This window comes from Girardinichthys multiradiatus, chromosome 15, assembly GCF_021462225.1.
Source record: "Girardinichthys multiradiatus isolate DD_20200921_A chromosome 15, DD_fGirMul_XY1, whole genome shotgun sequence".
In the NCBI taxonomy this organism is placed as follows: domain Eukaryota; kingdom Metazoa; phylum Chordata; class Actinopteri; order Cyprinodontiformes; family Goodeidae; genus Girardinichthys; species Girardinichthys multiradiatus.
The window spans coordinates 18,541,080-18,567,470 of NC_061808.1; the positions used below are offsets into that span (position 1 = coordinate 18,541,080).

The 26,391-nt window shown below is 40.6% G+C and overlaps 1 protein-coding gene across 3 annotated transcripts in view; it reads left to right on the forward strand.

Annotated features, from left to right (window-relative positions):
- Positions 1-26,391, forward strand: part of flvcr2b (FLVCR heme transporter 2b) — a 38,575-nt gene that overhangs the window by 6,342 nt on the left and 5,842 nt on the right. For all 3 annotated transcript variants that reach the window (XM_047387651.1, XM_047387650.1, XM_047387649.1), the window contains exons 2-9: positions 2,944-3,085; positions 12,194-12,334; positions 17,982-18,049; positions 19,755-19,858; positions 20,867-20,977; positions 22,701-22,806; positions 23,038-23,149; positions 24,433-24,488. In XM_047387651.1, coding sequence (XP_047243607.1) covers positions 2,944-3,085; positions 12,194-12,334; positions 17,982-18,049; positions 19,755-19,858; positions 20,867-20,977; positions 22,701-22,806; positions 23,038-23,149; positions 24,433-24,488 — 840 coding nt within the window. The remainder of the gene's footprint in view (positions 1-2,943; positions 3,086-12,193; positions 12,335-17,981; positions 18,050-19,754; positions 19,859-20,866; positions 20,978-22,700; positions 22,807-23,037; positions 23,150-24,432; positions 24,489-26,391) is intronic.

Sequence of the window (26,391 nt, forward strand, 5' to 3'; positions counted from 1 at the left end):
CCTCTCAGTGGGATGTGCCCGGAACACCTCACCTGGGAGGCGTCCAGGAGGCATCCTAACCAGATGCCAGAGCCACCTCAACTGGCTCCTCTCGACATGGAGAAGTAGCGGCTCTAGTCAGAGTCCCTCCTGGATGACCGAGCTTCTCACCTTATTTCTAAGGGAGAGCCCAGACGCCCTGCGGAGGAAACTCATTTTGACCGCTTGTATATGTGAACTCGTCCTTTCGGTCACAACCCAAAGCTCATGACCATAGATGAGGGTAGGAACGTAGATTGACCGGTAAATCAAGAGCTTCTGTTTTTGACTCAGCTCTCTCTTCACCACGACAGACCTGTACAGCGCCCACATCACTGCTGACGCAGCACCAATCCATCTATCGATCTCCCGCTCCATTTTTCCCTCAAGATACTTGAACTCCTCGACTTGAGGCAGGACCTCCCCCTCTAACCGGAGAAGGCAATCTGCCCTTTTCCGGCTCAAGACCATGGCCTCGGACTTGGAGGCATCGATTCTCATCCCAGCAGATTCACACTCGGCTGCGAAGTGCTCCGGTGAAAGCTGTAGATCACGAGCTGATGAAGCCAATAGGACCACATCATCTGCAAAAAGCAGAGACAAAGTCCTAAGGCCACCAAAACAGATCCCCTCAACACCTTGGCTGTGCCTAGAAATTCTGTCCATAAAAGTTATGAATAGAATTGGTGACAAAGGGCAACCTTGGCAGAGTCCAAACCTCACCGGAAACGAGTCTGACTTACTGCCGGCAATGCGGATCATGCTCTGGCACCGGTCATACCTGCTACCCCATACTCCCGGAGTACCCCCCACAGGATTCTCCGAGGGACACGGTCGAACACCTTCTCCAAGTCCACAAAGCACATGTAGACTGGTTGGGCAAACTCCCACGCACCCTCCAGGACCCTGCTGAGGGTGTAGAGCTGGTCCAGTGTTCCACGACCAGGATAAACCACACTGCTCTTCCTGAATCTGAGGTTCGACTATCCGACAGACCCTCCTCTCCAGAACCCCCGAATAGACCTTACAAGGGAGGCTTAAGAGTGTGACTCCCTTATAGTTGGTCTGCCAATCCAGTGGAACTGCCCCCAATGTCTACGCGATGGTGGAGAGTCGCGCTAACCAACACAAACCTACAACATCCAGAGCCTTTAGGAACTCCGGGCAAATCTCATTCACCCCAAGGGCCTTACCACAGAGGAGCTTTTTAATCACCTCAGTGACCTCAGCACCAGGGGTCGGAGAGTCCGCCCCAAGGTCCCCAGGCTCCACTTCCTCAGTGGAAGACGTGCCGGTGGGATTGAGGAGGACTTCAAAGTACTCCACCCACCGACCCACAACGTCCTGAGTTGAGGTCAACAGCACACCCTCCCCACTGTAAACAGTGTTGGGCATTCCCAGCAGACCCTCAAGATTCGTTTGGGTCTGCCAGGTCTGACTGGCATCCTCCCCCACCATCGGACCCAGCTCACCACCAGGTAGTGGTCAGTGGAAAGCTCCGCTCCCCTCTTCACCTGAGTGTCCAAGACATGAGGCCGCAAATCAGATAACACAACAACAAAGTTGATCATCGAACTGCGGCCTAAGATGTCCTGGTACCAAGAGCACATATGGACACCCTTATGCTTGAATATGGTGTTAGTTATGGACAATCCATAATGAGCACAGAGCAATTCCAAAGCGAATTGAATACAATTCTTCTTCTTTTTCTTAATGGCGGAAAGCAAACAACTTCACCAATATACACTGCCACACAGGGGGGTGAGCGTGTGACCAATGTACGGTCCTTAATGCAGGCTGTCCTGGGATCAAATCCTGGCCTGTTGATGTTTGCTGCATTCCTCTCCACTATTGCAAGTCAACCTACTTAAAAAAAATAAGGGCCTATACTGTCTAAAACAATACCTTTAAAAAATTGGACCCTGATCAAAATTCAATTTCTGACAGGGATCCAATCTAATCTGTTGGCTACTCAGAAGGCAGCCATGACAAAAGGGAATTTTTCATAATATAAACCAATTTGGACCACAATGATGAGGAGTTTTGAATAATAATTTATAGTTGCAAAACATCACTGGTAGCAACCAGTCTGCATAAAAATATGGGTTCAACAAGGTTTTGCATTATTTGTGGTTAAGAAATGGTCACATTCTCTGGTATCATATCTCATTTAAACATCCACGTCAAGTTTCATAATGAGGTTTGAGCTGTTTGATGTGATGTCTTAAGCATGAAAAACTCTTCCACAACCTAAAATAATGCTGACAAAAATAACAAGCATCCATAAATACCCACAACCCCACTTAAGGAAAAAAGCAATATCCCCTGTAAAGTTTCACAAAAAGGGCTGCATGGTGGCACAGTTGGTAGCACTGTAGCCTTACAGCAAGAATGTCCTGGGTTCAACTCCTGGCCCAGGGTCTTTCTGCATAGAGTTGGCATGTTCTCTCTAGGTAGCCCAGCTTCCTCCCACAGTCCAAGGTTAATTAGTCTCTCTGAATTGCCCTTAGACATGAGTGGTCGTGTGTCTCTATGTTGCCCTGCAATAAACTGGTGACCCGTCCAGGGAACCTAATTATCTTGGATAAACTTAATTTAATTACTTGTTACCAATTGAAGCAATTCGTTTAAGTTGGATCAACTCTTCTCTTTTTACAGTGTGGAGGTCATTTTGCCTATTTCCATCTTGAAATATCACCTGGATCTTGTAATTCCCCTCAGAGTTTACATGTTGATAACAGTTAGTATTCGGTACTGAATTATCTTGTTACAACAGGGACTTTTATGTTGTTCAAACTAACCGGCAATAAATTAAAGGACATTTCAGATTTAATTTGGTTCACTTAGACTGCAATAAGGTGTCACTTGTTTTCATTTTTAAACTAGTTTGTTCTCTTCTGTGTTACTGTGTTCATTTACACACAGCTGGGTTGTGCCATTGGGTTCCTCTTACCCCCGATCCTGGTGCCTAACGTGAACGACATGGATGAGCTGGCCAACCACATCCGAACTATGTTCTACATAACAGCAGGAGTGGCGACATTTCTCTTCATCCTCGTTGTTTTTGGTAAGATAAATCTGGGCATAAAAATAAAGTCTACTCACTACCTTTCTTATCTGACTATAAACCTATTAAGTGTTGATCTTTTTCAGATGTATTTAGTAGACAGTTTTTAAAAAATGTAATCTTAATGTAGTTTTGAATGAGTAGAAATTAATGAGTTTTGAGCCTGTATCAGCTGCAGCCGTTTAAATGTTAATAGCAAATGATGCCCCTAAACCTTGTGAAGATGCTTGATCTGCTATAGTGCATAAAAAAATAGCATTTGTTGAAAACAGCTAAGTTTATTTTCCAGGTGAGACTTTAGTTTACTTATTGCTTTGACCGACTTTAAGTCCTACTGGGTTTGGAGAAGTCTGGAAAAACCTGGAATTAGATTTTAGCGCTTTCCAGGTATGGGTTCATATTCTTATGGCCTTCTGTCACAAAAAAACATTCTTCTTGCTGCTCTTCCATAATGCTGACAACAGATTATCTCACTTAAGCAATGGATCTCTGCAGCTCCTCCAAAGTTGGCAAGAGTGTCTTGGCTGCTTCTCTTTCTATTTTCAGACTGTGGGCTGAACAGTGCTGTAATGGGTCAAAACCTTGGAATATTGTTTTGTAACACCTGTCTGGTGTGTTCCTTGGTCTTCATGATGCTGCTCTTTCTGTGACAAACCTGTGGGGCTTTTGCAGAACAATGTTTATACTGAGATTAAATAACGCAAAGTATTTACTAATTAGGTGACTTCTGAAGGCAATTGGTTGCACTGGGCTGAAGAGGTATGCACACCACTTTTACATTTTCATTTGTGAAAGCTTAAAAAAATATAATTTTCTTTTAACTTTAGAGTTATGGACTACTTTGTGTTGGTTTGGGACATACAATCACTATAAAATGCATTGACGTTTTGGGTTGTAGGTCACAAGATCGGAAAAAGTTCAACAGGTATGAGCGTGTCATACGACATTTCATTTAGATACAACAAAACAATGAAGATGAAAACGGAAATTGTCAGTGATGGACTCAAGTTCATTGGAAAAATGACTGCTGGTCCCCCTTCATGTCATTTTTTTTTCCAACAGAGCTCAGACCTTTAGTGTGGGTCATATTGTGTGGGTCTCTTCTTGTCCTGGCTAATGGGGGTTCTTTAGTCAGCAAATCTTTGCAGTGATGGTTTTAATTTCCACACTCTGACTGAAAGCACTATTCAAGAAACGGGAAAAAACTGATGACGTGTGTGCGCACTGGGAGATTCACATAAACGAGCATTGTAGTATTAGTCCAGTCAGGAGAAATGTCCTGGCTGAAATGCCTGGACAAAAATCAACAGTATTATTTTGTCACAGCCGGGTTTGTTACTGATGCATCAGAAACAAAGAACCTATGGCCACAGGAGGATTCAGCACATTGTCGTAAAAGGGAAGTGGTGCGACTTGTGATGATGTACAGGATGCGTGATGTTTTGAAAAGTGCTAACATGTAGTGATCTTTGAATTTCTGTGGACCGTGCATTTTCTCTCCCTTAACTTCCTACTTTAACATTTTCATCCAGAAAAATTGTTTGTGCAGCAGAGGAAAATGGTGCATGAGAATACCGCTGTCTTCTTTGAGAAGAGAGAGGGTGGGGGCGCTCGTAAGCACTTCAGCATTCCTTAAAACAAAAGGATGTTTGTAAAGGCATTTACATGTAGTACCATGCACAACATTTAGAATAACCTCTGTGTCAGTGCGACTTTGTGTTGTGTGATAGTCTCTTGTGAATAACTGCAAACTTCAGCTAATTTCTACATGTGACCAGCTGAATGTGGTGTTGAGTACATTTTCTGATCTGACAACTTTAAATGTGTGGCTACAATTATTTAGTTTTTGATACAGTAACATAGTTAAACATCTTTTTTTTTAATCCAAATTCATCTTACGGTATCATATGTTAACAGTTTTTTAAAAGAGAATTTGATAAAAAACTAAAATTGAAAAACTGTCTGCAAAACGTTTTTAGCAGAGTACAATTTTTGCCAGAGATAATATTACAATTATTCACTATTTATTTGTTTAATACTGTTTGTCTTTATTTCTTGGCTCAACACCATATAATACTAAAGTAACTGTGTAATGTTAAGCCCTTGCCTTCTTGAAATCAGGTCACATTTTCGTGGCTTAACTTTTTAATGACAGAAATGTTGCATACCAGTGCACTAAGCTGGAGAAACATAGCTTAGTTTTGCATTAGGACTGGGTAATATGCAAATCGTTACCATATTTCAAATGAAAAAGCAATTTCAGAAATGCTTTTTCATTTTAAGAATGTGGCTGCATTGTTTGTCTCATAAATGAAATTATTAATCAATCATCCTATTTGCATTTTAATTTTCTCCTTCAAGACTGCTCATTCTTTCACTTAATTAAAATGAAAAAGAAAAAGACATTTGAGATTTATTTTTCAAAATGTACCCCAGCAAATAGATACCAAAATTCAATTTGAAATGTAAAATTTGAAAATGAAAAAGCATTTCCATTGCTTTTTCATTTTCGTGGTCTGCCACAAATTGAGCTCGGCCCTGCTGCAATTCAATCAATTTCTTGGCACGTTTGCAATGTAATGCAATGCAGACGTGCACAGCGCCCCCTACCGAACAAGATGGGTAGCTCGGTCAGCAGGGAACTGAGGAAGAGCGGCTGCTGACGTCACTCTGCTGCACCCGCCGCTTGGAATGCTTTTCCGTTTTCGAGTTCTGGGCAGTACTTTGCGGGCAGACCACAAAAACGAAAAAGCAATGTCTGCTTTGTTTTCTTTTTGATTATGGCATAAAATGTGCAGTCTTGAAGAAGAAAATGCAAATGCAAATAGGATGATTGATTACTGATTTTATTTATGGGCCAAATAATGCAGCCACATTCTTAAAATGAAAAAGCATTTCTGGAAATGCTTTTTCATTTGAAATATGGTAACAATTTGCTTCCATAGGGTAAGGGTGTTTATGTTATCTCTGTTCAAACATTTCACAATTTTGAAATCAGCTTTTTTAAAACTGAGATTTAGCACTTTTGTTTGAATCTGTTTTTTTTTTTGTTACCTAATTCTGCTATTAATGAAGTGATTTAAAAGATAAAAGCAATACCTAATTTACTTAAAAGAAGAAAAAGATTAAAAGGTGCTTAAAGTTTTTTATTTTATTTTGTTTTTTAAAAAGTTACTTAGCTTGATATGCTGTTTTTTCCCCTTTGCTGAACTAAGAACAGTTAAGACATAAACTTAAATAATATGACAAATTTACGTTAGCTCTGGCCACCAAAGATAAGATAAACTAACCTAAACTATCCACCCATTGTCTGTACCCTGTTGTCCATGCAGGGTCGCAGGGGAGATTATAATTTATAATTTCTTATTGTAATAAGAAGTTTGAGTTACTGTGGCAGCTTTAAGTTAATGGTGAAAGTATTGTCACGATTGTTTCTTTTACCATTTTTCCACTTTTGGTTTCATGAGAGCATCAATAAATATCAATACATTTGAAAATATGATTAAATGCAGTTACTGTGTCCCGTTTTGTGATAAAAATCCCACTTCTTTCTGTAAATGGTGTCCTGGAGAAGCCTATTTCAAAATAAGTATGTTGTCCAAAGCTACCGCACCCTGTTGACGGTCAGACGTCTTGGAGCTCCACCGGTACTTGGACCCCGGAAACAGTCACCACTCTATCTAAAGACTCTTAAAGGAACGACTCTCAACCAGTTTCTAACTTTTAGCTCCTTTAATCTAAGTTAAGGCAGAAGAATGATTACAGAGATCAGCGCTGAGGCTCCCGTCTCGGACCATCGCCGTCTGTTAGAGGATGACGAAGAGCCTCGATAGAAGGTCACATGTTGTTTTTATATCTGGCACTCCAATGCAATGGATGTGCACTCCCTCAGTGATAATCAGTAGACTATGTGTCACCATTGTGGTGTCTATCTGTTAGATTGTGTAATCTAAGTGCGCTGTAGCTTTTTAATCAACCCAGTTATACCGGTTGCTCCACTATCAACCCCAGTGCCCCAGCTTCAGGTCATTTCTGACAAACCTTGGGCCGTTTATCCTTGTAATGTGTGTCGATGAGCATTCTTATCCTATTGTAACAAAAGGGAAACATTAGAACTTATACTTTACTTCACTATGGTATAAAAGGGGAAAACAGCTATGAGCATATTAATAAAGGTTATTCCTAACAATGTTTATAAGATCAGTATTTATATTTGTGGGGCTTTGACTGCTAGTGACATGCAGTCACATTTATACAGTTGCCTAAAATAGTCTGCAAAGAAACTAGAAATACTTCTTTATTGTCACTTTTATTGATATCACGATAATAGCAAAAAAATATTATGATAATAGTTTAAGCCTATAGCTCCCATCCCTAGGGTACATCTTGGACAGGTCGGCAGTCTGTCATAGAGACACTCAAGGCAAACAACCATGCAATTTAAAGTAACCATTAGACATAACAGTCATGTTTTTGGAATGTGGGAGGAATATCCAGAGAGAACCCACGCATGGACGGGGAGAACATGGAACCTGAAAAACTAGGCTAAACTCAGCTCAGAAAAGCTAAGCTAAAAATCTAAAAGAATACTACATAAATTAAGCTAAACAAAGCTAAGAAAAGCTAAGCTAAGCTAAAATGCTATAACATGCTAAAATAAACTAAGTAGAACAAAGCTTACCTAAGAAAAGATTTGCTAAAACAAGCTACGATAAATTAAACTGAGATAACTAAGATAAGAAATGTTACGCTAAGCTAAAAAGCTAAAGCAAAATAAACTAAGCTAAGCTGGGCTTGAGAAACTAAGAATAACAAATCTTTGTTTTGACCATACTGGCATGAAGATCATTTTAAACACTGTATACACTTTTAGCAAAAAAACAAAACAAAAAGATATGAAAAAAATAAATATTTACTTGAATTTCCTTTTTCATTCCACTTGATGTGTTTGAGAAAAGTTTAGTTTTTGTTTTTCTTAAAAAAGAAAAAACTCCTCAAATACAGGGGTTGGACAATGAAACTGAAACACCTGGTTTTAGACCACAATAATTCATTAGTATGGTGTAGGGCCTCCTTTTGCGGCCAATACAGCGTCAATTTGTCTTGGGAATGACATATACAAGTCCTGCACAGTGGTCAGAGGGATTTTAAGCCATTCTTCTTGCAGGATAGTGGCCAGGTCTCTACGTGATACTGGTGGAGGAAAACGTTTCCTGACTCGCTCCTCCAAAACACCCCAAAGTGGCTCAATAATATTTAGATCTGGTGACTGTGCAGGCCATGGGAGATGTTCAACTTCACTTTCATGTTCATCAAACCAATCTTTCACCAGTCTTGCTGTTTGTATTGGTGCATTGTCATCCTGATACACAGCACCGCCTTCAGGATACAATGTTTGAACCATTGGATGCACATCGTCCTCAAGAATGGTTCGGTAGTCCTTGGCAGTGACGCGCCCATCTAGCACAAGTACAGGTCCTTCTCAAAAAATTAGCATATTGTGATAAAGTTCATTATTTTCTATAATGTAATGATGAAAATTTAACATTCACATATTTTAGATTCATTGCACACTAACTGAAATATTTCAGGTCTTTTATTGTCTTAATATGGATGATTTTGGCATACAGCTCATGAAAACCCAAATTCCTATCTCACAAAATTAGCATATTTCATCCGACCAATAAAAGAAAAGTGTTTTTAATACAAAAAACGTCAACCTTCAAATAATCATGTACAGTTATGCACTCAATACTTGGTCGGGAATCCTTTTGCAGAAATGACTGCTTCAATGCGGCGTGGCATGGAGGCAATCAGCCTGTGGCACTGCTGAGGTCTTATGGAGGCCCAGGATGCCTCGATAGCGGCCTTTAGCTCATCCAGAGTGTTGGGTCTTGAGTCTCTCAACGTTCTCTTCACAATATCCCACAGATTCTCTATGGGGTTCAGGTCAGGAGAGTTGGCAGGCCAATTGAGCACAGTGATACCATGGTCAGTAAACCATTTACCAGTGGTTTTGGCACTGTGAGCAGGTGCCAGGTCGTGCTGAAAAATGAAATCTTCATCTCCATAAAGCTTTTCAGCAGATGGAAGCATGAAGTGCTCCAAAATCTCCTGATAGCTAGCTGCATTGACCCTGCCCTTGATAAAACACAGTGGACCAACACCAGCAGCTGACACGGCACCCCAGACCATCACTGACTGTGGATACTTGACACTGGACTTCTGGCATTTTGGCATTTCCTTCTCCCCAGTCTTCCTCCAGACTCTGGCACCTTGATTTCCGAATGACATGCAGAATTTGCTTTCATCCGAAAAAAGTACTTTGGACCACTGAGCAACAGTCCAGTGCTGCTTCTCTGTAGCCCAGGACTGGGGAATGCGGCACCTGTAGCCCATTTCCTGCACACGCCTGTGCACGGTGGCTCTGGATGTTTCTACTCCAGACTCAGTCCACTGCTTCCGCAGGTCCCCCAAGGTCTGGAATCGGCCCTTCTCCACAATCTTCCTCAGGGTCCGGTCACCTCTTCTCATTGTGCAGCGTTTTCTGCCACACTTTTTCCTTCCCACAGACTTCCCACTGAGGTGCCTTGATACAGCACTCTGGGAACAGCCTATTCGTTCAGAAATGTCTTTCTGTGTCTTACCCTCTTGCTTGAGGGTATCAATAGTGGCCTTCTGGACAGCAGTCAGGTCGGCAGTCTTACCCATGATTGGGGTTTTGAGTGATGAACCAGGCTGGGCGTTTTAAAGGCCTCAGGAATCTTTTACAGGTGTTTAGAGTTAACTCGTTGATTCAGATGATTAGGTTCATAGCTCGTTTAGAGACCCTTTTAATGATATGCTAATTTTGTGAGATAGGAATTTTGGGTTTTCATGAGCTGTATGCCAAAATCATCCGTATTAAGACAATAAAAGACCTGAAATATTTCAGTTAGTGTGCAATGAATCTAAAATATATGAATGTTAAATTTTCATCATGACATTATGGAAAATAATTAACTTTATCACAATATGCTAATTTTTTGAGAAGGACCTGTATTGGGCCAAGGGAATGCCATGATATGGTAGCCCAAACCATCACTGGTCCACCCACATGCTTCACTCTGGGCATGCAACAGTCTGGGTGGTATGCTTCTTTGGGGGTTCTCCACACCGTAACTCTCCTGGATGTGGGGAAAACAGTAAAGGTGGACTCATCAGAGATACATGTTTCACATTGTCCACAGCCCAAGATTTGCGCTCCTTGCACCATTGAAACCGACGTTTGGCATTGGCATGAGTGACCAAAGGTTTGGCTATAGCAGCCTGGCCGTGTATATTGACCCTGTGGAGCTCCCGACGGACAGTTCTGGTGCAAACAGGAGAGTTGAGGTGCACATTTAATTCTGCCGTGATTTGGGCAGCCGTGGTTTTATGTTATTTGGATACAATCCGGGTTAGCACCCGAACATCCCTTTCAGACAGCTTCCTCTTGCGTCCACAGTTAATCCTGTTGGATGTGGTTCGTCCTTCTTGGTGATATGCTGACATTACCCTGGATACCGTGGCTCTTGATACATCACAAAGACTTGCTGTCTTGGTCACAGATGCGCCAGCAAGACGTGCACCAACAATTTGTCCTCTTTTGAACTCTGGTATGTCACCCATAATGTTGTGTGCATTTCAATATTTTGAGCAAAACTGTGCTCTTACCCTGCTAATTGAACCTTCACACTCTGCTCTTACTGGTGCAATGTGCAATCAATGAAGACTGGCTACCAGGCTGGCCCAATTTAGCCATGAAACCTCCCACACTAAAATGACAAGTGTTTCAGTTTCATTGTCCAACCCCTGTATATCCTTCATTCTTTCAGTATATTTCACTATTTCTGACTTATAATGTTGTATTTCCTTCATTAATTTAAATCATGATACATGTTTTTAAGCAACATATGGATCCGTTCATTACTTTAGAGGTGATTTTATTCCACTTCATTTCATCATATAACACATATACACACAACACATTCACGCGTCAATGCAAAATGCCATGTGTGAGGGCTGTCCTGCTGGGAGGACCATCTGTAGCCCAGCAACAGTCCTGTGAGTCAGCAGGGCAGACAAAGTCCTGCGAATGAGACATTTGCATGAACTGTGTGCAGAGAGGTGAGAGAACAAATTTGGCAGCCACACTAGTTTGTCAAAAGACATTGACCAAACATGTGTGCAAAAATTAACAACTTGCTTTACAAAAAGTTCTTTTTTGTAAATTTCGTTATTTCTTTTCCGATTTTCTACAAAACCTAGAGATTGGAAATTGGTCACAAAAATCTAATTGATGGCATCTCTACCTGGAAGATTCCTACTCACTATTTTTACTGTGTTCACTGGTTACGAAGGCCTTTGAGAGAAAATGCTGACCAAAAAACACACAAACACACATCTGACTTTTTCCAGTCCACACCAAATACTGAACGTTAGTAAGAGAATAATGCATTATGCAAAGGTGTTTGAGGGGGTCTTTATTGAAAACAGTGGGTGACATAATCACAAATGATGAGGGATGCACCCATTTGAACATTTGAGCCGATAATGATATTTATGGTATGAATATATCATATCATATCAATGATATGATATTTATGTTATGGCCGATAACCAATCGTTTCCCTACCTTTTTCAACACCAGGACACAAATGGCAACAAGATGGACATAAACATCAGATGTTAATATCAACCCAGTTTTGCTTATGGGACCAATACCAACACGTTAAAAAAATGACTAACATCAGCTGATACTGGTTTATAGTTGATTTCTTAATGTATTTCTTTAGATGGTCCCATGATGTTACACAAGAAACCAGGTTGTTGAGGTAGTGCCCTAAAATTAATCCACATGTGTGCCTTCATTTAAGAGATGGTAATCTTAGTGTGAACTTCTAACACTGAAGAAAGTAATAAAAACACCAACTGACCTAAAATAGGAAACATTGAATGTAATTTATTTTTAGACAGTGAAAAAATTGTCCTTTTATAAAGGGGTTCATGTTACACTTTTAAAATGTGTCTGTAAATATTTTAATTTTACTGTACCTTACCTCTTTTTTTTATCTCCATACATATCAGTTTTCCAGGAGCGCCCGAAGCTTCCTCCAACGCAGGCGCAGGCCACAGCTCGCAGAATCCCACCAGAAGAGTACTCCTATACAGCCTCCATCCTCAGGCTGCTTCGAAACAAACCCTTTGTCCTCCTCATCATATCTTATGGTCAGTCAAAATGCTTTAATCTAGTTAATATAATTAGGGCTAGTAATAAATTCTGTGATATAGTGGATTTAATATTTATAATTGGTTATTGATTTTAGAATTTTAGAAACATCAAACTATGTTTATATCCTTGTTGGATTAGCATTGACATCAATACAGTAAAGGATTTACAGGAAAGCCCCAAGACACTTTCTTTATCGTCTAACAAGGTACATCTTATCACTTAGCCGTGCATGTATGCATACACGCAACTATTATGTTTTTTTGAATACCTACTGAGATCATAGTGAACTCTCCCTGAATTGGTGGAAAGTTTGCTCATCTGCCAATGTTTAACTACTAGGTTGCATCAGTGTGACTGAAAGATCAAATGATAAGTCCATATTTTAATTCCTGGAGTTCCAAGAAGAAATCAGTTACTTACACATTGAGTGAATAATTATAAAATCACTTGGGTTCTTCCACTTCTGTGTAACAACTATAAACAGTCAAAATAATGTTTTTTGGTGGTTTGACCTTCTCCATTTAATGTCATATGACACACTAACTGGATAAGAGTTTAGAGCATCAGCTGTCATTGGTTGTCAGTCTCTGTCCTTTTGTCTTTATACAAATGAAGCTTTGGGTCAAAGTTCACTGGACTCAGCCACCTTTACCTGTCTCTGTCAATATACTGAGCTCATGTTGATGTTCCTTAGTGTTAGGTTGGATTCAAGAAACTCATTCAGTCTGAAATATCCACAAATCCTTATTTTTATTACTATAAATTGTTCTTCAAAAATACAGTAAATAGTTTAGTATTCGAGGGCAACAATTCAATGCATTAAATAGTTTTTACATAAATACAGGAAAAAACTGGAAATGCATACTTAACATTAGTACATTTATTTATTTATCAATAATTATAAACATGTTTAAATAATTTATTTAATACAAATAATGACTAGAAATTAAATATGAAAAAAAATGTATTAACTTTTCTATTTATTATATTTTTAAAAGCATAAACAATTATTTAAGTATTACTCGTACTCATCGTCTTTTGCTTCATCCGGGACCGGGTCGCAGGGGCAGCAGACTCAGCAGAGACGCCCAGACGTCCCTCTCCCTAGAAACCTCCTCCAGCTCCTCCATGGGGAGCCAAAGGCGTTCCCAGGCCAGCCAAGAAACATAGTCCCTCCAGCGTGTCCTGGGCCGACCCCTAGGCCTCCTCCCGGTGGGATGTGCCTGGAACATCCGGTATAGATGCCACCTAAACTGGCTCCTCTCGATGTGGAGGAGCAGCAGCTCTACTCTGAGCTCCTCCTGGATGGCCGAGGTCCTCACTCTAAGGGAGTGCCCTGCCACCCTATGGAGGAAGCTCATTTCAGCCGCTTGTATCCGGGATCTTGTTCTTTCGGTCATGACCCAAAGTTCATGGGCATAGGTGATGGTAGGAACGTAGACCGACCGGTAAATCGAGAGTTTCGCTTTTTGGCTCAGCTCTTTTCACCACAACGGACTGGCACAAGCCCCCTCCACCCCCCCCCCCCCCCCCCCCCCCCCATTACTGCGGCAGCCGCAATGATCCGTCTGTTGATTTCCCGCTCCATTCTTCTCTCATTCGTGAACAAGACCCCGAGATACTTAAACTCCTCCACTTGAGGCAGGAACTCCCCTCCAACCTAAGGAGGACAAGCCACCCTTTTCTGGTCGAGAATCATGGCCTTGGCCTTGGAGGAGCTGATCTTCATTCCAGCTGCTTCACACTCGGCTGCGAACCACCACAGAGCATGCTGTAGGTCTTGGCTAGAGGGGAGCAGCAGGACCATGTTATCCGCAAAAAGAAGAGACGAAATCCACTGGTCCCCAAACCAGACCCTTGGCTGCGCCTAGAAATCCTGTCCATTAACGTTATGAACAGGACTGGTGACAAAGGGCAGCCCTGCTGGAGTCCAACATGCACCGGGAACAGGTCCGACTTAGTGCCGGCAATGCGGATCAAACTCCTGCTCCGCTTGTACAGAGACCGGATGGCCCCTAATAAAGGGCCCGCGACTCCGTACTCCTGGAGCACCCCCCACAGGGCACCACAGAGGAGCTTTCTCCAGGTCCACAAAACACATGTTGACCGGTTGGGCAAACTCCCATGAACCCTCGAATACCCTGCAGAGGGTGTAGAGCTGGTCCAGTTTTCCACGGCTGGGAATGAAACCACACTGCTCCTCCTGAAGCCGAGGTTTGAATATCGGCCGGACTCTCCTCTCTAATACAGTGGCATAGGCCTTACCAGGGAGGCTGAGGAGTGTGATCCCCCTGTAGTTGGAACACACCCTCCAGTAACCCTTCTTATGAAGGTGGACCACCACCCCAGTCTGCCAGTCCAGAGGCACTGTCCGCAACTGTCACGCAATGTTGAAGAATCGTGTCAACTATGACAGCCCCACAACATCCAGAGATTTGAGGAACTCAGGGCAGATCTCATCCAACCCCGAAGCCTTGCCACTGTGGAGTTTTCAACCACCTCGATGACTTCAGCCTGGTGATGAAAGAGTCTAACCCCGAGTCCCCATCTGCTTCCACCAGGAAATGTGTGACAGCAGGATTGAGGAGATCCTCGAAGTACTCCTTCCACTGCCCGATAATGTCCCCAGTCGAGGTCAGCAGCTTCCCACCCCCACTGTAAACAGTGCTGGCGAAGCACGGCTTCCCCCTCCTGAGGCGCCGGATGGTTTGCCAGAATAGCTTTGAGGCCAACCAGTAGTCCATCTCAATGGCCTCACTGAACTCCTCCCAGGCTCCGAGTTTTTGCCTCTGCCACAGCCTGGACCACAGCATGCTTGGCCTCACGGTACCCGTCAGCTGCCTCAGGAGTCTGACAAGCCAACCACAGCCGATAGGACTCCTTCTTCAGCTTGACAGCATCCCTTACTGCCAGTGTCCACCACTGGGTTTGCGGATTGCCGCCGCGACGGGCACCCCAGACCTTACGGCCACAGCTACGGGCAGCAGCATCGACAATAGATGTGGAGAACATTGTCCACTCGGACTCTGTCTCCAACGTCTCCTGGAATCTGATCTAAAGCTCTCCTGGAGGTGGCAGTTGAATACATCCCTGGCTGAGGGCTCTGCCAGATGTTCCTAGCATACCCTCGCTATATGCTTGGGCCTGCCAAGTCTGTCCGGGTTTCTCCTCTTCCAGCGGAACCAACTCACCACCAGGTGGTGATCAGTGGACAGCTCAGTCCCTCTCTTCACCCGAGAGTCCAAAACAAGCGGCTAAAGGTCTAAAGACACGACAACAAAGTCGATCAACGACCTCCTGTCTAGGATGTCCTGGTGCCAAGTGCACTGATGAACAACCTTATGCTTGAACATGGTGTTTATTATGGACAATCCGTGACTAGCACAGAAGTCCAATAATGAAACACCACTCAGATTCAGATCGGGGAGGCCATTCAGCAGAATAATGGAGTCCCCGGGAGGTGCACTATGCAGCACCCCGACAATGACGCCATGAAGGCAGGGTGCTCCACACTACCGCAAGTCAGAGACCTGTCCCCAACCCAAAGGCGCAGGGATGCGACCCTCTCATCCACTGGGGTTATCCCCAACACAAGACGGCTGAGCTGGAGGGTAACAAGCAAACCTACCCAGCTTGCCACCTCTCCCCGCGGGCTCCTCCAGAGTACGAGAGAGTTCAGCCTCTCTAGAGGAAATGGGTTCCAGAGCCCACGCTGTGCGTGGAGGTGAGCCCTACTATTTCTAGTCAATATCTCAGGCTCCTTCCCCCCCAGCAAGGTGACATTCCACGTCCCTAGTGCCAGTCTAAGCATCTGGACATCGGGCCACCGAGATCCTCTTTGCACCAGTCCCTCACTGTTCCCCCTGCAGATGGTGGGCCCACTGGGGGATGGCCTCGCGTCTCTCGTTCGGGCTTGGCCGGGCCGGGTCCTGCGAGGAGCAACCTGGCCACGACCCCAGGCCTGGCTCCAGGGTAGGACCCCGGCTCCACCGTACCGGGCGATGTCACGTGGCTCACGTGGGTCCTCATGAAGGTTTCTTCAACTGCTATTTGTCTGACCCGTCACGTATTTAAGTATTTATGTAATTTAAATATTTACAGTGAGATGAAATATTTCATGAATTTGGAGTTATATAACATTTATTTTATTTATTTATTGTAGAACTTTTATTTTTACTTTTATTTTACTTTATCTGTTTTTTTGATTGGTACCATCAAAGTCGAGGAGATTGCTAGAGACAGTTATTTTATGATGGAGTGTAGCACAGAAATGTATAATAATTAAATAAATACTAAATTATTAATATAATGATTTAAACATAATTAATAAAAATGTTAATTACATTTATGTATTTTTTATTTAATAAATTGTTGCAACATTTAAAGAATTATTGATAAATCTTTATGTCTATGTAATCTCTTAGTATGTTTTTATTTAAATGAACAAATTATTTATTGGTTAGATTGTGCATGCCACTGTGTGAAGAAGGGCACTGGTGACCACAAACTGATAAAACATCCACAGGAGTTTCCTGCAGATGTTAAAAGGACTGCAACCTCCTCAGGACTTACAACGTGCCCTGTCCCTTCCTGTACAGATGGTCAGTGCTACAAGTCCAGTCCAGCTTGCTTTCCAGCCACAGCCCGAGGTATTTGTAGTAGTCTACAATCTTGACTTTGACTGCCTCAATCAGAACTGATTGTGACTTTAGTCTGGACCTCTTAAAGTCAATGACCAGTTCCTCGGTCTTCGTGTGTGTTGAGCTGACGATGGTTCCTGTGGCACCAAGTCCTTCACCAGTTTACTATATTCATCCTCTCTGTCATTCCTGATACATCCTAAGATGGCTGTGTCATCTGCAAACTTCTGAATGTGTCACAGCTCCATTCTGTGTCACATGCTGTGACACAGAATGTGACACAGCACCAAGTTGTAACAGAAGTCCGAGGTGTACAGGGTACACTTGCATATTGAGGCCTATCCTTGAGGTAACTTGAGATTCAAGTGACCAGGCAGGGGTCCATCTGCACGCTATGTCGCTTATCCTGAAGTAAAGGGGGCTAGATGGTGTTGAAGGCACTGGAGAAGTCCAAAAAAAGGTTCCTCACTGTGACTTTTCCATTATCCAGGTGTGGATGGGCTCGATGTAGCAGGTAGAGGATAGCATCAACCATGCCAACACCTGCTCGATATGCAAACTGCAGACAGTCCTGGGCATATTGTACCTTGGATCTAAGGAGACTGAGAAAGAGCCACTCAAAAGTCTTCATTAGATGTGAAGTGAGTGCCACCGCTCGGAAGTCATTCATCTCACTGGACCGGTTCTTTTTGGGATCTGGAACTATGCATGATGTCTTTCATACTGTGGGCACTCTTCCCTGCTGCAGGGTGAGGTTGAAAATATGCTGGAGTGGTTCACCAAATTCTGCCACACATTTCTTCAGTAATTAGGGGAAAACTTGTCAGGGTCTTCTGCTTTCCTGGGGTGAAGCTTCCTCAGTTTACCCCTAACCTGGGGTTGGTGGCGGATGAGGGAGGTTGCTGCAAGACCTGAGGGGAGGTGTTTTGAGATGTCTGACTACCCAAAGTACAGTTTTTGATAAATGGGTTAAAGAATTTGATATAATTGTTTCTCTTGACAGGTCTGAACGTGGGTTGCTATTATGCTATCGGAACTCTGCTTAACCGCATGATCATCGATCAATACCCTGTAAGTTGAAAATTAATTTGCAAATATCTCTGACTCGGACATTGTTTTTTTTAATATGCACTAATCAATCAGTCCAATCATGGGAAATGAACAATTTTCCCCTGAATGGCTCTGACAAGTTTGTCAGCTTATCAAATACTGAAAAATCAGATTTTGTTCTGTTTGCTAAATGCATCAAAACTGAAAACTCACATTTTTGGTATTTATTTAATTGGGATTCCACATGCTAGACCAACACAAAGCTGTGCATAATTGTACAATGGAAATAAAATCAAACATGGTTTTTAATTTTTTTGCCAAGAATAATATGACAGTGTAGCTTTCATATGTGTTCAACCACTTGCATTCTTATAAGCAGGGTTTCCAAGTAGTTTTATTATATATTTGTTCTGTTCATTTTCCAAGTGTTGATAAGTATGGAAAAACGTGAGAACTAAGTGTCCAAAAAGTTCAGAAAAGTACAGAATTGATAACTCATGTTGTTATCTAATAGATAAAAAGCATAATTTCTTGGTAAAATAAAGGGCTTTTTTCATTGATTTGTATTTAGATGATGACATCTATTTTTGGTTTGCAACATCACGACTTGGAGTTTTGTCCATCTTATTGATCAGTTTGGTTTTTAAATTACTGACAGATAAATACACCTTTGTTTACTGTATAAAACTCTATTTCAAAACCTTTTTCACATATAGATCCTTTTACTTTTAAATTTTAAACTGGAAAGTAGGTTGTTGAAAGGGGTTTGGTTTGGATGTCACAGAAAGTATTGATGTTCCTTGTACTTGGTGAAAGGTGTATTTTTGTGAGTGGAAGGTACTGATTACAAGCTGATGGATCAGTGTTTAATCTAAGTAAGGATTTTAACTGATCTAACTTTGCCCAGATGTGGACAAAAAGCAAAATGGACATTTGCCACCATCGTGAATTGGAAGCCAGCTTTAAGCATTTTGTTTATCATGATTTGTGTGGAAAAAACAAAAACAGGGAAATGTTTTACTCAAATGTCAATACTGTCATAAAAGCCATGTATCCTTTCCGTCCACTTCACAATTATGCACTATTTCGTGTTTTTCTGTCGCATAAAATCCCTGGTTGTTCTTTGACTAAGGAAGGCACTGTACAGCTTATGTCACGATTCTCTGGTGTTATGTTTTGATTTTTATCTATGTTCATTTTGGTCAATTTATTGTTGGGTACTGTTCTCAGTTTGTTCTTTTATGTGTTTTATCCTGTTTTCCTTTAGTGTTGATGTACATGTTTGCATTATTTCTCTGTTAGATATGCTTCCTTGTGTCTCTTTCTCTGCTCTCATTTGCTCATTACTCTTCTTTCCCTCAGCTTTCATTTGTCTCAGCTGTTTCTCATACTCACCTGATTACTCACACCTGCATTCTGTCATGTCTCCATTCTTCAGGATTTAGGCTCACCTGTTGCATTTGCTTCCTGTTGTATTTTCCTGTTACTCTCACAGTTTTCGTGTCATTCTCTACTGCCTGTGTTCCTTGTCCTGTTTCCTCGAGCTTCTTGTAAGTTTCTCATTTTTATTTAATAAATCATGCTCAATAAAAGCTCCAGCCTGCGCCTGGGTCCTCCACCTCCCCCAGTGACAACTTATTTCCGTTAATTAACAGTCTTTTTGCAGCCTGTTAAGACCTTGCGCTCACTTCATCTTGCCGTGTTGCGTGTTTGTTTGATATGACAGGGCGAAGAGGTGAATGCTGGAAGGATTGGGCTCACCATTGTCATTGCAGGGATGGTCGGTTCCCTCATCTGTGGAGTTTGGCTCGACAGAACTAAGACATATAAGTAAGTGAACGTGAGGGAAGCAGATCCTCAGAAAAAAGTAAAAATCGTGTATAAGGAGAGATACAATTATCTGTCACATGCAGCCAAATTTCTAAGATTGAGATTTTAGAAGTTCATAATCCAAAATCAGAGACCGAGTTTTCATTTTTCCCCTAAGCATATATACAAGCTGTTTTGCTCTTGTTGTCTCTTTCCTTTTTGTTTCTTCTTTAGTGTTTATCTGTTGGCTGTTTGGTCTGTGGGGCTGTTTAATCAGGTGCAGCATGCTGTTACAACAGTGACCCCTCTGATCTTCCTCATGGGTTCTCAGGCTGTGTACTGATGCTCATTATCCTCAGCTATTTTATTTACAAGAGTTGTGTAGTGCAAATGGGGTAATGCAGAAAGATTATTTCCCCTGATTAAAAAAAAAAAACTGCTACAGCACAATAAGATTTTGCTTTTTAGTACAGTGGGAAAAGTTTAACAGATTTGCTTTTCATATTCAATTAATTCAGCTCTTGCTGCAGGGATTTGTTGGCTTTAGCTTTTGACAAACAAACACCACTTTTCAATGTGGTTTAAGCACCCTGGCGCTGCAACAGTGGGCAAAGCTCACCTTTCTTGTACAGAAATCATCCGTAAAGGCTAACTGTAAGGCCCTGAAACATATCTAAAACCTACCGGACCAAAGAAACATTGACGTTGATTTTAGCAGTCAGTGAGACAGTCGCCAGCTCCCTGTCAGTCCTGCTGTATGGGCTGACTATAGCAGTCAAATATAAAACAATAAATCATGTGAAAAAGTTACACTTTTCAGTTACTGTGATACAACTCACCGTAGCTTGGATATTAGAAAACCACGGCATCACATTATGGTGCAGAAGGCCTCTGGCTGGTCAGTGTTTGCTCTGCATTAAATGTTTGCTCTGTAAAATGTCATTTAATTTTTGAGAAACGTGAAGCTCAAAACTTTATTCAGACATTTTGAATTTCTCACATTTTATGTGTTTTTTGTTTTTTTTACAGACAAACTACTCTCGCGGTGTACATCATGACTCTTGTGGGGATGATCGTATACGCTGCAACACTCAAGCAGGGAAAACTCTGGGTGGTGTTTATCACTGCTGGATCACTTGGGTATTCTTATTTCTAACTAAACTTGTTTAAATTGTAAAAATAGTGACTTGAAACATTTGGTGTATGGGTTGTTAAGACGCCTAGTTGCATAAATTAATACCTGCATAAAATGGCCCTACTTCAGTCTAGGGCTGCTCAGGCATCTATTCCATTTAAAGGACAGTCTTAAATGTGATATTTTCTCTGATACCTTCGTGTTGAACCTTCACTTCACAACTAAGTATTTATTTTTTCAGATGTAGGGTATGAGAGTTAAGCCCAGAATTATTCATACACCTTTCAGATTTACATTTGAAGTTATTTTCATTTAACCAAAAACTGTTGTTTTGTTAGAAATGAGACAATGATTTGTTAGAAGATAATAAAACGTAAAAGGAGGGTCAGTTCAAAAAAAGAATTGTTTTCATTCCCTTTTCATTAAAAAGGTGCATATCAAGAAAATATTTATATCCTTTTCGATAATCAGTGGAAAAAAACTATTGACATAACAGCAATCATACCTGACATATAGCAGCTTTTTCCATGTATCCATTGTTGGTTTTTTTTGGTGAAATTATCTTTGGTTGGAAAGTCTCATTGCCATCACCCTAATATTTAGCTCCTTCAACAGATCTGAACCACCCTAAAATGTTACAGCAATATTACTTTCAATCAGAAGAAACATGTTGGTGAAATAAAAAAATAACTTTAAATCTGCCAGAAGGTGTATATTGACAACAAAACACAAGCAAAAAAAGCCATATAGTTTACTTCAATAATCTCAAAGATTACCCACTGCAAGTGAATTACAAAATATATTAAAATATAGAAATAATAACATCATACAATAAACAAATCATAAATAAGAAAAAAGAAAATGACAACTGCCATGAGAAATAATTAAAAAAAGACCGTGTTGTTTCTCCCAAAGAAATTTACTCACATTTTAGTAGAGCTACTGCAGGATCTTATACATTCATTAATTTTGACAAAATATATTGAAGAAATCCCTTTGACTTCTTGTATTAGTTGCTAGAAAGTCATCGAGTTGTACTGGTAGTTTGTGTCTTTTCATTTTTGGTTGTTCTGTGCTCTAGATTTCCCTTTATAAATTATTCCGTCCAACATGGGACATTTCAAACAACTTTCAAACTATTCAACTTAAACATTTTTTTTACTATTTTGTATAATTATGTGGACATTCTATCTAAAGTGTAAAGACATTATACCAAACCAAACATATATTGTTCTTAATATTTGCTGCCTACAAAAAAGAACTGATATAATTTGTAAAACAAAAGAAAAAACAAATGCAATTTTTTCATCTGCTGCTATAATTTCTCATAATCAAACCATATTCATCAGCAAAGAAAAAAATCTGTGTAAATACAGCATACAGTGATTAGTTTTAATTTATTTTGCATTAGAGAACTGCCTGAATGACCTTTACTTAATGTCAGTTCTGTGGAAGGAAAGCTACTTCTTGCAGTTGCTTTATAAAAGTATCTGATGCGAGGACATTGCTGTTAGATGCAACATTTCCACTGCTATAAAGCAATAGAAAGATCACAGTTCATTCAGTAGGTACAAAGTTTTCCTCCACATGTAAAGTGTTTCGAAAAACTATGCAATGAGCCTGTAGATGTAATACTGAGACTGTATAAAACTAATATTATCAGTTTAATAAATCAGACTGCAGCTCAACAAAATACTTTCTGTTATCTGTGTATGTTTGTTGCTCCAGGTTCTTCATGACAGGCTACCTGCCTCTGGGTTTTGAATTTGCAGCTGAACTGACGTACCCGGAATCGGAGGGAACTTCCTCGGGATTGCTGAACTGTTCAGCACAGGTAAAGCTGAGACTCCTGCAAGCCTACAATAATGCAATAATAAGAAAATAGTGACAGGAATAGGAGAAATAAATACATTTAAGAGTAGCAGTTTGCAGAAACCTTTTAATGCATTTTTGGTTAAGTGATCCAAGTAGATCTATCTTCATGTTTTGTGGTTACTGTGAGGGTGTTTGTGAGTGCATGCAAGCACCTGCCTTATTCCTAACTGAGGATGTTCTGCACACATAGGTGTTTGGCATCCTATTCACCATCTGCCAGGGGAAAATCTTTGACAAGTTTAACACGTTGGCGGGAAACATCTTCCTTTGTGTATTTCTGCTGGTAGGCTCAATAATGACAGGTATGACATTTCTAACTATATAATACAAGATTGGAGTCATTTCCAGTAATTGTTTTCTAATCATTCATAACAAGGTGTGCAACACTGATCTTTGCCTTTCCAAACCTCTGTTACTGTTTTACTAACACCTCTGTGGATGGTGGTACATTCCAAGAATGTTGCTCTTTGCTTCTGTGTAATTTGAGGCTGTAAAAGGTTACATTTCAGCAAACAAATAAATTATTTTATAGCATGATGTCTGCTTTGTTTTGCTGTAAAATTTTATATGCAAAGACACCGGTTTAATCCTCAAGGATTAGAGAATAAAAGGAATAATTTATTTTCATACTACACAGGTCAGTCATTTTACACAAACAAAACATTTTTTTTAAATATCAGGAGCACTGCTAAACAGATATTGTATGCTTGGTAACTAAGCCCAGTGCTGGAAAAGAAAATAGGGAAATCTATAGAAAAATGAACATATGCAGAAAAACGTGCAAAAATATGCAGATTTTTTTTTGTTTTTGTAAAATAAATGCCATTGAAAAATTACAATTTATCAGCTACTTTTAATGTCTAATAATTATTTATGCAGCTGCTGTGCAGCTATATACACATTAGCAGTGTGTTTTCAGTCATTAAAGGTGACTGACCTGCCTCAGTCAATACAAAACCACTAAAGTGTTTTTGCACGGCCAATCGAGAGTTTTATGAGCAATGTGTAACTTTTAACAATACGCATTATGCGCTGAGGCGATAAACCTAGTGCTCGCTAGAAAAACATGAATCTGTGATGAGACTTCATGCTTTCAAAGGTCAGGAGACTGACTCATTTATTTACTCGGCATTCAGAATATCAATAACTTGTTTTTGATATAATCGTTTTAAAGGAAAATGACTTTGTAAAAAACAAAAAGCTTGCAGTTGATTTGTTTTCCTTGTGCAATGTATTGTTATTCATTTTCTCTTCTTGGAAAATAAACATTTCTGTTAAGCTTTTTATACCTGCAGAAGACCTATATGGCCTGCAGAAGATATGGCTTCTCTGCGTAGGTTTTTACTGTTTCTCTGTTTCTGCACAGTCTTTAAAATATACAGCCTGTTACAACATATTATGGGGCACCAGTTAAGACTGTAATGTTTCATCTTTTATGCACCACCCACAATTGCATATTGTTGCTGTCACTACCATCATTTAGGTTTTTATAAAGTGTAACATTTTTTGCTTTTTTCTATAATGTGAGAATTTTATTGCGTCTCATGATCTTGTGTTGGCTCTGCATGTTTCTTTGTTGTTGCAGGCTTAATTAAGTCTGATCTACGGAGACAAAATGCAAACAGACTGGCCAAAGAAGAGGTAAGTGTTGAAGCAAGGTAAGGGGGTGGTGCTTGTGTAGTTTGCTCGTGGTAGTCAAGGAAAATAGATAATGGGAATATTAAGGGGAAATGGCTTAATAATGAGAGAGGTCACCATAAAAAACATGAGTGTTAAATTATTTATTAGAGATTATATATATACTGTATATGCCTTTAGCAGAGTTAAAAGTGTTTTCTTATAACAATTGTCATTAGTGTGACAAGTCAGAAGTATTTTGTGCATCCTTGTCACATGTTTGCTTTTAGGGCACGGAGTGACATTTGTACCTCATGGTGCTCCAGGAAATACCCAACGATGTTCATATGTTTATTTTTGTGTCATATGTATTTTGCACACAGGTGTACTTAAACACAACATCATTGTCATCAGCAGAATTGAGGCCTGGAAAAGAATACAATTACAAGCAGATGTGTGATAAACAAGTCTTAGCTAACATACACTGCCCGTCCAAAACAAAGAAACGGTGATATTTTTTGATGGACCATCTTTGTGGCTGATGGCAGCACACAAGGTGGTGTCATTATTTTCAAAGTGTTTACAGTGTGAAAGGTTGCCGAAGGTATTCCCATCCAAAGATGCATTTGTTTTCCAAGATCTTACTTTAAAGGTCAACTTCAAAAACTAAGAATGTTTCCTGATCCACAAATTTGCAATTTCAGCCCAATAAATCCTCAGATTCATAGGGGCATGGTCATTTAAATCATGTCACCAGAGTGTTTCTCAAGTTTTCATGGATAGTGTTTGCAAGTTGTTCTGTTGTGCACAAACATCTGTGAAGGGATCATGGTGGTTTAATATGGATACATATCTTAGTCCTCAGTCTAGTTGCAGCAGTGGTATCTTATTAATGATGTTGGTCCTGCGAACTCAGGTGGCTTAGTCTTCAGATAATTTGATGCAAAACTGGCCATGCTGGTCTCATGCCAAGGCTGCAACCTGGTATCTATCTAAATAATTTATTGGACCACTTTTGGCGGCAACATAACTTTGTGTTTCCACCTCGATGCAACAAAAAGAAGTACAAAAATCCACACTCAGTGACCTGAAGAGGCCTCTTTCACATAGAGATAAGGGTTCGCCTGTTTAAAAGGCTCCCAGTTGGGGAGTAGCACACACACACCTCCAAATTGTACATAGACTGATTGTGGAGATCAAAAGAAGTTATTAATTGTTCAGGCAATTTATAAACAATCTATGTCACTCTTTCAAGGAGAATCAGTCACATCATATATGTGGAGGAAGAAGAATGGGAACTAGAAGTCATAGAGTTTATGATGCAATTATACAATGCGAGGCACTCTGTGCGAAAAGCCCCTTTACCTGAATCCTCTTGTGCTGTTGAGAATAGTAATAATAATAATAATATAATGATACCAATAACATCAGCATATTTTATGTATAGGTTTTATGTACAGTCAATGTCAGAAAGGATAAAAGGATCATAGTATAAAATAAAATGGAGAAAGCAGCAGACAACATGCTAGTGTTTGACCCTTCCCAGCTTGGCTGTAACTGATGGTGGAGGTGCAGAAACCTCCTATATTTAGAGGGATATTACTTTTTGTGAGAGGATGCTCTGGTGGTGATGTGAAACTCTTGTTGTTAGCGTTCTGATAAGATATGCAGGAAAGCATTAGGAACAACCTACAGTGTTTGTAGAGTACTAATAGCAGACTAGCGCCATGATTGCCTTCACACTAAAATAAGGTTTTCCAAATTTGCCCGTATCTAGAGACATTTAAAAAGGTTGTGAAGTCCTGGTGACACTGGTTATCTTAGTCCAGTGTGAAGGTGGCCATAAGGAATTAAAAGTTGGTCAGAGTGAAATTAAGGTGAAAACTCAATAATTACTGGAGCACTCTTCAAAAAGGAGCCTCTTGCT